This window comes from Acanthisitta chloris, unplaced genomic scaffold, assembly GCF_000695815.1.
Source record: "Acanthisitta chloris isolate BGI_N310 unplaced genomic scaffold, ASM69581v1 scaffold1089, whole genome shotgun sequence".
NCBI lineage: Eukaryota > Metazoa > Chordata > Aves > Passeriformes > Acanthisittidae > Acanthisitta > Acanthisitta chloris.
The window spans coordinates 4,545-17,943 of record NW_008691791.1 but is presented as its reverse complement, the minus strand read 5'-3'; the positions used below and the strand labels follow the sequence as shown (position 1 = coordinate 17,943).

Below are 13,399 nucleotides of genomic sequence, written 5' to 3'. Positions count from 1 at the left end.
CAAACCACATATTTGAAAGACATCATCACATTTTAAGTTTAAATTAAATTTCCATAATCAAACTCTCACATTCTGTTTAGAAGGACAAATAGATACAATAGTTAACTACCCAAAGTACTTCCTTTCTATAAAATAGAAGATGGTTTTAAAACATGTGATGTGAGAGAATTATCACTTTGTAATACAGGTCTGTTTCTGGTATCTCTTGGCTGAAACTACACATTAGCCTTTCTGTGACTCCTTGAAATAGGGAATTATTCCCACTGTCCCACCATTAAAGCAAGGAGGCTTGGGCCCTCATAACTTAACATTGATTTCACATAAATTAAGTTAATTTACATTCAAAACCATAAGCAAGTCCATTTTAAGTCTAAGGAAAAAGAGATCAGAAAAGAAATCATCAACCTCCTGAAAGTGCAAGCATTTCCAACCTAGATTCTTTACTCAACACAACATGATGTGCTGAAGATAATCAACCAAAAAGGCAATATTTTAAGAGTCTTGAACAAGCTTCAGATCGTAAAAGTAATAAGACATAACAGTTATTTACCATCACTTCCTTATGTGATACAAATACTTCCTTATTGGTGGATTCCACATGAAACATGTTCCGAAGTTCTGGTATGTATTTAACCCCCAAACATTCCCTTGTTAATTAACTCCTACATGGTAATTCCCCTCTTGCAATGGCTGGATGATTTAATAAGTCAGCAGTTCACAAACTGCAAAGTAACAGCAAATAGGAACTTTTAGCTTAAGGTTTGATAAAAAGAATATATAGAGGCACCTACAGCAACCTGAGTGTTTTCAGTTTTGTTGTCAAGAATTCTACTAAGTTCTGAGATTAATTACAGGGGAATACAAGCATTGGGGTGATTGCTTGCCAGCCATCCCATTTTTCCCAGGGAAGGGGAGGAGAGGAAGGCAGGCAACAATAAAAAGTGCCCATAGTGTAAGCTGCTGACTTAGGCTGGAGTTTCATATAGAACCTAGGGAACTGAAACTTTCTCTTTCCTTCATAAAGGTGCTATAAAGCAGGTTTCAGAAATGAAAACAGCCCCTGGCAAACACTGATATCCATCTCAACTATTAACTGGCCCATTGCAGCCCAAAGTGAAGCCAACCTTAACCCCTAACACTGTGTCTCTAACAAAGTGCATCTGGTGATGCTAAAAGAATTAGGACTTTGCAGAAGTCACTTTTCAGAGTTTTCCCCCTCAAACAGAGCAGCAGCTGATGTCTGGATAAATGGGAAACCTTTGGACACAGACTTTATGGAAGAATAAACACTGAATTTCTATAAGGTGCTGGTGAGGGCAGGGGATTGTGCATTTCCTATGAGTAACCATTTCAGAGCTAGTCACTACTACTCTAAATCACTGAGAGACTGGAAAAAAGTGTGACCATGGTATCCTAATTACATTCTAGAATTATTTGCATTTGGTGGATAAGGAGAGAAAACAAGAGAGGAAAAAACCTACTGATAATACTTAAAGAGCAAAAAAATTCAAAATTTGAATTATTGAGTTATGTTCCTGTAATAAAAGAACAGAGTGCTACAAATTCCTACACAGCATCAGTCCTTACAGCCAGTGGCTCCTTAGAATGTGCAGGTCTCAGAAAAAATAAACCATGTGCTATTAATTTTCATGTCAGCAGACCCCCAATAGTTCTTAATCTGTAACCTTAGCTTTATAGTGCAAGTTAAACCCTATGGTGAGAAAACTGAGCCCAGGACACTTTTCAAACAGTTGTATCAATTCTCCAGGCCCTGCTTACAATCCCTTGGCTTTGAGGGTGAGGAGGGACTTTTGAAGTGCACCTAAGCATAACTTCTGCTTGCTGGGGAGTATATACTGTTACAACTAACTGTACTTCTGGCTAGGGAAAAAAAAATATCTTAATAGCATTTGAATTTGTACCACAATTTTATGAGGAAAAAAACACTGCAAGTCTTGTTAACAATTATTTTACCTGTTGATAGTTGCTAAGGCTCTCAGGTTAAACTACTTTCTTAAAGAAGTCTTAGAAAACTTCAGGAAACAGTGAATCTTCTTCAGAAGTCAATTAAGAAGCAATGGCCAAAAAAACCTAACAATTTTGTGTCATGGGTTTGTTTGTTTTGTTTTTAAGGAGGAATTTAATTCACACATATTGCTAGAGAATTTAATAACCAGTTTAGATCCACTGATCTTTGTTGTTATCTTCTCAACCCTTACTCTCCTCCCCAAACCCATAGCACCTACATCAAACCCAGGTACATACCTAGTCTATGCATTTATTTAAAAAGAAGAAAATACAAGATTCAGTTTCCAAATCATCAGACTCATCTAACTGCAGGATTATTATGAAGACAATTAAAAAATCATTCAATAAACCATGAAAGAAACACAGCCAAAAGCTGATGCTGCAAGTAAAATACCTCAATATGTCACACAAGCACAATTAAAATTCCTTTCACAAAGTCATGCTTTTCTAATTTTAATTTCCAACTGATTTACATAAACTTTAGCCTTTTAAAAGCTCTATAGTATATATGAAATCCACAACATTTTTACTTTGATGCAAAGTAATTGCAGCTGCCAGAAAGAATCAGCACAACAACAGGAAATAAGTTTCAACATAATTAATAAAACTAAGAGAGGAACAGATCACTGAAAATTAAATCAAAGAGGGGAAAAAAGGGCAAAAAATAAAAGGAAGGTTTGGTTCAACCCAAAGCTACTTGCTGGAGTGAAAGCACATGCACAGCTTTAAAATGCTGCAATAAAACTCAAGTGTTAACACCTGCTGCCTTTTACAAATGGGGAAGATGTCCAGGTGCTTTGGATGACAAACTGGAATAGGTTTCACCTGTAGCTCAGGGACTTTCTGAAAGTGAAGGTTCCTGATGTCACACAAGAACATCACAACCTTCTCAGGGAAACATTTTTCATTTTTACAATGACAGATGGTGCCAATCCATGAACTGGGCAATAGACTGGGGCTCAGTCAGAAGACTTAGCAACGACTTATTCCAGGGTTGGCTCTATTTAGGATGTTCAACAGTTACTTACAACAATATAGGAATGCTAAAAATAATACAGTTTCAGAGCTATCCACAGACCTGAAGGTGAAGAAAGAGCCTTCAAAATATAGTACTTAAGGAAAGAGAGATTCAAGTTTAAGTGCACATCTCAAATGTATTTTTCAGGACAAGAATGGGACTAAGGAAAGAGAAATAACGTCTGATGGGACAGAAATTACATTTCAGAGTTCCAATTTCAGTTCCTTTATGTGGTGACAAAAGTCACTGAGGCTTTGTCTGCTCGGAAGAAACTTACTCTCAACACAATGGAGATTTCTAAGTCTTATAGTAAAGATTATTTAATTTTATATGGATTTACATAGAAAGCTCAGTGGCAAAATCAGGAAGAACAACATAAACTGTGATGCAAGAAGAATCTGAACTGAAACAGTATGACTGTGGACAAATTCCTTAACTGTCTGGATGGCTAAATTCTTTGGCTCTTATAGGCATTTCAAGGTAAAATCCATGAATCCATGGCACTACAGCCACGAGAGTCACACAAGTGAACAGAAGGCATCAGGCTGGTAGAGAAGAACTCATTGAGTCTTTAAGACAGAGTTACCAGAGACAAGAAAGGCAAGTTCATTGCAGTGAGACACTGAGATTCTGCCACGGCTGCTGTCAACCAAAATGATAAAAGAACTCATTCAGGAGCAGACTAAAAATGTATGGCTGTTGGGGCAAGCTATAGAAGGCTAAAAATAGCCACAAAGGCTATTGATTTTTAAAGCATTCTCTCACTAGAAAGTAAAGGCAAGAGGAAACCAGGTCAGAGAGACCTAAAAGTTTGCAACTCTCTGCTGATACCAGTTTCAAACTGATCAGAACATGCTCCTTGGCATTTCCCAGACTACTCGCTCAGTTTTCTCTATTAGTTCAAGTGGATTCCTGGGAGGCAATTAAAAAAAAAAGGGAAAGAAAAAACTCCACTGTACGTATTTCAGTAATTTTTTGCACCTTTTCAAACAGTGTATCTTTTGTGTGTCCTGAAATTCTTTTCTTCCAAGGCAAATATTTAGTTAAGCACAAAGCAAAGAGAGTGTCCAGTGACTCTCACAGAGGGAACAGACAGATACTATTTTTCTGCAAGTTTGTCACTAGAAAACCCTTGTGAAAAGTTAAATAAAGCTCTTGCTTCAGGAGGTCTAAACAGCAATAAACTGCTCACTCTTGTTCTTTCTGGAAACTACTGTAGAATTTTTATGATCTTTTATGGAAATGTTTTCCAACTCGTGTAGCTGCCACATAGCTTGTTTCAGCTACACTTCAGTTGTGGTTCTTAAAGACAAAGACTGCTGGAAAAAGACTTAAAAGATTAAAAAAACACATTAATGGCCTGGGTGGATTGTCTCAGGGTTTTAAACCACCCAGATCAGTCCTTAAGTTCACTAGAGAAGAGGCAGGAATCAAAAAATGCTTAATCTCAATTTTTTACATGACAATATGTTACATACAAACCTAATTTTGCAATGACAGGCACCAATTTTTTTAGCACAAAACTGAATACAGTTAAAGAACTAAAAGAGCCAGGAGCTTTAAGACTATATATATGTAATATATATTACAAGGGTTTGTTAGTTTTGTTTTTAAGAAGGAATTTAACTCACACACATTGCTGGAGAATTTAATAACCATTTTCCCATTACACACAAACAGATTTGAAAATTTTTTTCTAAACTGGTTTTAATTCCAGGAGCAAAGAAATACTTCAGACTGTTCCCAGAATATGAACTTACTTGGCAGAGAATAAATCTATTTCTCCTCTACTTGCCAGTGAAAGAGGAACAGAAGATTGTGATGATGCTTCCATAGAAAAGGCAAGTTTCATCACCACAGGGCTAACACCAACTCTAGGACTTGGAAAGGTTTATTCCAGTATGAAATTTCTACCTTGCTTTTTATGAGAAGTCACTACCTCTCCCTCAGGAATCAGTACTGCATCACCAAAATGCATGGCAGGACTCTCCCCAGCAAACTATTTTTAATGAGCATACTATAATTAGTGCTACTGTAGCCTCCATCAGGGATGCAGAACAAGGAAAGGAGAAAGTAAGGAGGGAAAGGCAAAATTCAGAAAGACTCAGTATGATCAAGGGCACAGAAACACTAGTTACCACTGGTCTCAACCTGGCAGTAACCAGAGAGTGTCCAGCACACTCACTGCCCTGAAAACCATCTGCTCCCCCTTCTCACACAAAATCCTGATGAAAACCTTGTGACATATCTGGATGATGTTACATAGGTGCACAAAAGGCCTTTCCTCACACTCACTGAGCAATAATCAGCTTCACTGTTCACACACTTCTTGTTAATAGTGTGAACATTTTAATAACTTTTCACATTAGTGTTACTCTCAAATAATCATCAGAATTCTAAATCTCTTCCTAAAATTGCCTTTTAATGTAAGAAGTTTCATATTAAGCTAGTTTAGTAGCTTATATAGGCAGGCAGTATATTGTAATGCCAACAATCCAATAATACATTCCCAAAAGAAGTTGTTAATATGTCCCATAACAATATTTGTTAGATTCTGAATTTAAATCTAAGCAGGTTTCTAAATATGAAGCATTCAGCCAAATGCAAAGATAAATAGTTCTGCTACATGAGAAACTTTCAAAACACAAAAGTGTGCAGGACTCTCCCCCCAAAAAAAGTTTCAACCATAATGATTAGTTTGCACAGATTAAAAGATGAATTTAATTTTTTATACAAAAAAAATCCTGGATGTTTGCCAGTTTAAAGCCCAAAGTAGACTTGTCACTATCCTGATTAAAGTCTTGTGTACAGGACAGAATTTCATTCTGCCTTTACTTGTAATACTCCTTGGCTCCATGATGTCTGTATGATATATTAAAAAGTCTAAAATATATGAGGAAGAAAAAGTTTGAGGTCTTTCAAACAGCATTTTCCACCCTTCCTCTCAATAACTTGGACCAGTTTTACCCTACTTGTTCTGCTCTTATAAGTGACTCAGATAATTCCCCTTCCACACAGATTCAGTATTAAAAAAAGCTTTTAAAATACATCAAAATACATTTTGTGTGAAGCATTCTTCAGTTTACTTCCTGCAGAGATCGAACACAAAATGCTTTGGAGTGCAGTGACAGAGCATTAGCTCCTAAGAGCTGTGAACAGAAAGAACTCCTTGGCCAGACAGTCCCATGGGCACACAACAGCAGTTACCAAGCCTGAACAAGGACCTAAATTCAAACCCACCAGCACCAGAACGAGTTTTTACATTCAGCAGATGCTTCAGAGAAGGTTTTATGTCCCTCCTGGAATACTCAGAGAAGGTTTTATGTCCCTCCTGGACATAAAAGACATATATAAATCCTGCACAAACATGATGCCAAAGAGAGGACATAAATGCAAAGTAGGGAAACACCTATGGCAAGTAACAGGGAAAAAGAGGATAAAAATCCATGACACTATTGGCAGTGAACAGAAATCCATCTCCTTCCTATTCTACAGCAATTCCCATGAATTTAGACTTTACACCTCAACGTGGTGGAAACCTGGTTGTCCTTAACACACCTTTCTAGGCTGAAATACTTTCATCACAGCAGACAAATCGAAGCCTAATCAGACCCTAATCAAGGCCCAAATAGCTCAATCTTCCTTGGCATGTTTCCAGTTTTTACATTATTATAATTAAACCCATTTATGTCAGTAATTATGAAAAGGGCAGCGATTACTACTTATTGTTATGAGACCTATTATTTTACAAAACAAAGGGAAATGGATTTCATGCCTTTCCACAGAAGACTTACAGACATCTCACAAAAAAAAAAAAAACCAACAAAAAAACAACCTCTCCTTACACTCTTTTGAACTAATGCCAAAAATTATTATGTGGTTTTAATATTCCACCTAGAAAACTGCCACAGATTGTTAGGTATCACTTCTGCAAATATCACTCTCAAGAACAGGAAAGCCTGACTAGATAGTTGATCAATACTGACATTGTACATCTGCAGTAGAGAGAAACAACAGATCTGAGGTAGCAATTTCATTACTTCTGCTAATGAAGAGGTTGTGCCACCCACCAGAGAAAGGGAGGATTGCTGCTTGTTTTAAACACCAAGAGTACCTTTAATTATTTTGGCACTTATTAGATTAGGATTAGCCTCCTATAAACACTATTTTAAAAGCAGAGTTTATCCATAGGCAATGTACTTCAGAGGAGCGGGTGGGAATATTTTAGCACTACTCCTACTGCAAAGGTGAGTTCCAGTTGAGCAGTGTGCTTAGCACTGGAATAATAATAAAATTGAGACTTTTCAAACCTTCACATGTTAAATTAATTGAGAGCACAAGAAATTAAGGGGAAATGCAGAAAATATACCAAGGCAGAAGATGCTATTGCCATCAAAAACCCACTTTCATACCATTCTCCCATTTCCAGTGGAAATCTCAGTCCCCAACCTCTTTACAAATCATCTATAATTCCTCCCTCTCCAGCTCAGTTTCCCCTGGGCTCAAGCCTGCAAGAGAAGCTTGCTAAAACCCACAGTGCTTTGCCCCCCAAATGAATGCCTGAGAGACACCATTTCCCATCATTTCACAAGATTCCCATCAAGGCAAAAGAGGATAAAAGAGACAAAAAGAGGATAAAAGAAGATTTGCCATCATTTTTACCAAGATGCTTTCAGAAAGGTGCATGCAGTGAACTGTACCTCATTTTCCCCACAGTCTGAAGGTGTGTCCTTGTGTATAGACATCTGATACTTGGCAAATAAAGTGGCAGATTGGTTGAAGGATGATTTGAACTGGGGGTCCTCAAAGGAGACAGGTACTAACCTCACCTTCAGAGCAAGGGAAATACAAGCATTCTGGTTTGAGTGCATATCATCAGGTAATCTGCTTCTGAAGGTAAGGCTAGTGAAATATCTCCTCCTATCCACTTCAAAGCCTCTGAAGTCAGTTTGCAACTTTAAACATAAGAAAATTTCCTACAGGGGAAAGTCTGACAACTGACACAAAGCTTCAACTGACTACTGAGTTTATTCAACCTGTTTTTTTGACCAACTATCTAAGAAATCAACCACAAATTTTAGTTTCATTGTACAGTCCCAAGGACTTGTGAAATGGATTCTCTTTAATGGCACATCACTCCCTGCTCTGGTTTAGCAATTACATGTTCTTGCTACATATACTATTTTTCCAAACTCATGAAGGTTGTGTCTCTTCACAGTGTTAGGGAACATGTCTGACAGGTCACTCTTACACTCCACCTGGTTGTTACAAGCAGCAGTAACAACCTGTAATTTAGATGGAGTGCACAGACTATTTTTGAAGGGCTTAAATTGGAAGTGAAGAGACTGTGAATCTCAAACCAACAATCTGTGTGTGATAAATTTTTGCTCACATGTTGGCCCTGACCATGCTAGCTCCTCCTTATAGAAGAATTCAAACCATAGCCAACAAGACCAGTTATCAGGGTAAATGTCCAGCTTGATGTAGTTCTCCTGACATTTGTATTTACAAGCTCCACAACCTCTACCTCCAAGAGCCTCATCCTCTCCATCTCTTACCCAACAGCATCCCCAAGTAACTTCCATAACTTTCCTATCTGCAATTTAGACCAAATATTTGTGGGACTGACAAAGATCTATCATAATCAGAGTTTGCACTTTCAGGACATTGATTTTGGTACAGGATTTTCCATGCTCCTGAATATACAATGGATCTAAAATCCATGTTTGTTTCTCCTAGAAACAGGACACATGAAATGGAGGAGAAGCTAAGCTTTGCATAAAATTAATTTGGCTTTCTGACCTGATTTATAGTTGGTTTATCAGGTGGGTCCTTGTGAATAACCATCTGGTAACGTTTATAGACCTGGTAAGACTCCTGCAATGTGGCTTTGAACTGTGAACTTGGTGGAGATGATCTCACCACCCTCACCTTCAGAAGAAGTTAGAACACATTTATTATTACAATATCATGCAATAACTATACATTTATACATAACACAGACACACAACAGAGAAATTTTAACCTCCTGCACAAGGGTCATCACAATGTAATTCATATTAGCCAATAGCCTTCTCTTTCTTCAGCTCAATATAGGCTACTGAAGGCTTTTACATCTACACTGAATAACACAATGTTTTTAACCTGCAAATTAAGATGACTAAAATGCCTACAGAATAGCTACACAAATAGCTTTGAGGAAATAATATCAATCAATGGTTTGCAGATCAACATTTTCAAGAGGTTCGAGATTTTCTGTACTACTTAAAATACTCCCCTGTTGTTTCACATATGTTGAGAAACACCTGAAGAACCTCATGCATTTGGAAACTCAAATCTGTGCTTTTTATCTAAATATTATGATGTATGACAATAGCCCCAAGGGGATTTCTTGGTATTTTTCAAATGGAAAGAGGAAGATGAAGCAATGTGTCCACACTCAATTATGAGTTAACTGTAACAAGAAGTTACCAGTTTTCCCATCACCACCCTACACACACTAAAATACAAAAATTAACAAAACCCCAAAACTATAAATTAAAAATTGTTCTTAGTAAAAACAATTCCTCCCTAAGCAAAAGAATGCTATCAACTGGACAGCAGTGCATGTCTTCCAAAACATATTTGAGGCCATGTTAATTTCAAAACCCACATAATTTTCAGAATGGCTCTATTTGCACAACTAGCACTGTAAAAAAATGAATCACACTTGACAGCCACAGTAAGGAGAAAAGCCATGTGGGAAAACACTGCTGGAAGCATCCTCCTTTTAGTTCTCTCTGCATCTTCTAAATGAAGATGTTCAGGTAAGACATCATGCTTCTGCTATACAACTGATCAGAAAATCTGGAGGATTTAGTGAGATGGATCAACTTCATGGTTTCTACTCAGTTATTCAGTAATCTTTTAATTTCCAGTACTATAATTGGAAATGATCAGGAAAATACTCATATTCAGAGACTTTGCTAGCTTATGAAAAAAACAAGAAAAATGGTTTTACAATTAATAAATGTTACAAAGTCAAAGTGTCTTTCAGATTACTGTCTCAAATAGATGTAGTGGCAACCAGTATATTAAGCAAACTTTTCTACCATCACTTTTACAGCTTCCAAAGGCACCAACACACACCAGCGATGTTGATAAAGAGCAGCTATCTGCTTATCTGTTCCATTTTTATGACCAGTTACTGCTTTCTTGTCAAGTTCCATTAGCACAGCCAGTTTAAGCATTTATATACTGCAGAACTAAATATTGAATTTCTCTCATCATTCAACACTCAGTTAATTCAAAGTCTTTCATTTTCAAGTCACACTGCATGAAATCAATTTGCAAGTTATTTTGGTAGCTGTACAGGTCTCTTTATGACTGACTGCAGTGCAAGACTTCCCTCCTGTGGTTACACAGAGCTCAGCTGCACCCTTAGAGAGAAAGATATTCATGTCTTTATAATGCAGTGTCACACATATTTCAGGATTCAAACTATAGTCTATGAAGTCACAAACACACCCCCAAGCATTTCAAAAGCACCTTAGCTACATTTTTCCTTCATTTGCCTCCAATGACAGTGAACAAGACATTACCTCTAATTTGTGTGGTGCATCATCAGGTAAAGAGACAAAAACGAAGTCTTCAATGGTTTTAGGTTGGTTTGTTTTAGGTTTAGAGTTTTGCAAGAGGAGAGCTTGATCTCCTCCTTGAAGCTGAGACCCTTCTAACGTGCTTTTCTGGTTCTGAAGTAGCTTCTGTAGTTTCTTCTCTTTCCGTATCTCCTTTGCTTTTCGACACAGAGGTTTGCTCAGATCAGCCCCTTTCCCTGCAAGGGCACGGGGAAAGAGGTAAACACATTTCACAACAAACCAGCAGTTTTCATATCATCATGGAAAAGATTTCACTAAAATCATAGAATCATAGAATTTAGGGGTTGGAAAGGACCTTACAGCTCATCTAGTCCCAATCCCCTGCCCTGGGCAGGGACACCTCCTCACTAGATCAGGTTGCTCAAGGCTCATCAGACCTTCCCAAGGACAATGGGAACAGTGACAAAACTGCAAATTGGAAGTGGTGAGAGCACTGGTATTTTGAAAGCTCACTGACGTGTTTAGAGTCACTTCAACAGCAAAGACTTGTGGCACTGCCTAATCTTTGTTTACCAACAGATACATCAAGGAAACTGGCGAAATACTTTGTACTGGAATAACTTGTAGGTATCAGTAAGGCTGTAAACTATTCTTTTTAACCTGCATAACACACAGAATTCACAGAATTTAAGTGCACTCCCGGGACAAGTTCTTGGGAAGCTCTTTGTGGCTGACCCAAAAGAGTTCCAGTCTGGTTTCTCCATGACAGCTGCAATGCTGACAGCACCTCAGGGACTTGGAAAAGGAGCTACAATCCCTCTGGCACTTCTCAGATATCCTACAATGGCATTTTATGATTGAGTGTTCTCACCTCTCTGCCAAGGGGTTTGCATATGGTCTAGTAACCACGGTAGGGTTGGACTTGATGATCTTGGAGGTCTTTTCCAACCTGGCTGATTCTATGATTAATCTATGCAGCTAAAACTATTCACCAGAAATGACAAACCTGAGGGAATTACAGATGCAATGTGACCTGTCCTCAGGGAAACAAGTCAGAGGAAGAGTTTATTTTAAAAACTCATTATACATGTGAAGAATGTATCTGTATTGGGCTCTGGTTTGTGTCTCCTATCTTCTACAGGCTGTAAGTTAGCAGGAAAAACTTCCCGAAACAATGAATGTACACACACAGACATAAGCAAACCTTCTCTTCTATCTGAAACTGTGCAGAAACAGCCCATTATTATTCCCATAGGACAATGACCTGTTTTGTTTAGAAGGGACTAAAAAATGCAATTAAACAATCTTATTATGGACTAAGCCTGCATTTTCCAAGATGAAAACTAAACATCTTTCTAGCTGGAAAATTTTAAACTAAATTTGACCTGTGACACCAGCTACCCTAAGAAAATATTAAATATTAATTAAATAACCTTTCTGATGCATTTATTATTCATTTTAAAACTTCCAGAAAGCAAGTAGCATACTAATGAGGATTTCTCCTCTGCAGAAGCAAAACCTTTCTCTGAAATACACTACAACAGTTCAAGCTTTCTTACCTCATTTCCAGCATTTAAAGTCTGACCCAAAGTTATTCTAACCTAGGTGAAGACCACACCTCACCCTTTCTAAAGCAGCGACAGGTTCACACTCACAACCCAAGCCTGCCACCTGCTGTCAAAGTTTCTCCACTCATTATTTAAAAACAACAAAAGGGTTTTGAAAATTTGCACAAGTAAAAGTTACATAAACTATAAAAGGACCACAAAGTTTCTTATAAAATCAAAGTAAAAACTTCTGTACTAGTTTTCCAGGAGTTCTATGCAGCACTACTGGTTTTCTGACCAAGCGTTTCTGAAAACTTTCTTTTTTATTTTGATGCAAAAACTGCTCGTTAAACGAATGGTCCTCACCTTCTTGTCTTCACCTTAAGTGAGATCCAACCTCATTTAAGGTGAGGACAAGAAGATAAATATAACTTATTACAATAAATATGATAAATTACAAGATAAAAGTTTGACTGAGGGATAACTTCTGTATTGAAAAGAGTGACCATACTATCAAAATCAGTATTCCATTTAAAATTATTAGCATTATTATCCTAAAATGCCACCAAAATTCCATGTACTTTCACACAAAACTGTAGAGAGGAATAAGCATTTATTTACTTCAGGTTCTGGGACACGAGCTGTAGCATTGTATAAATGCATCACAAGTAAAATCAGGGAGAAGATTGCTTTACTTCTTGTATGGACCTACTGCAACTCCTTGCAGCAACATAAAATGAAGTTCACAGCAAGACAATAAGAAGATATTACTACATAATTTCATATCCTCTAGTGAGCACTGCTTTTCTAATCTAGTTACCCAAAATCTAAAGCAAGGGAAAGCTCCCAAACAGATGAAAAAGCTCACCTAAAAAATGTCATTCTTTTAGAGGGCCAGAAGAAACTGCACCTTTATTTTTAGACCAGCAGAAAGCTATAGGATCTTCTTTAATACAAAATAACAAGACAACATACCAAACTTATTTCCAGTGCTACTGACATGTCTGGCAAAGAGCCTATGGAAGTGTAAAAAATGTAGTCTTAAACAAGTTATTCACAGGGTGTAAACAGCAGAGTTTGTATTACAAAATGACCTTCAGAAATTAAGAAATATAAAAACAATACCTAGGGTGTTTTTCTTGGGTCTTAAACTCGTTTCCCACACGAAACAAGGTTAAGCTTTACCCTAACTCAGTAACCAGCATTACTGCAGCACCAGCCAGAGCTGC

At 37.5% G+C, this 13,399-nt stretch overlaps 1 protein-coding gene across 2 annotated transcripts in view; it reads right to left on the bottom strand.

The window, feature by feature from the left end:
- ATE1 (arginyltransferase 1) overlaps positions 1 to 13,399 on the bottom strand; it is a 72,278-nt gene that overhangs the window by 56,170 nt on the left and 2,709 nt on the right. The window contains exons 5-6 of one of the 2 annotated variants that reach the window (XM_009082349.1): positions 10,627 to 10,859; positions 8,849 to 8,977 (exon numbers count right to left, since the gene is read on the bottom strand). In XM_009082349.1, coding sequence (XP_009080597.1) covers positions 8,849 to 8,977; positions 10,627 to 10,859 — 362 coding nt within the window. Of the gene's footprint in view, positions 1 to 7,746; positions 7,876 to 8,848; positions 8,978 to 10,626; positions 10,860 to 13,399 lie in introns of both variants that reach the window. The other variant, XM_009082348.1, reaches the window with a different exon arrangement.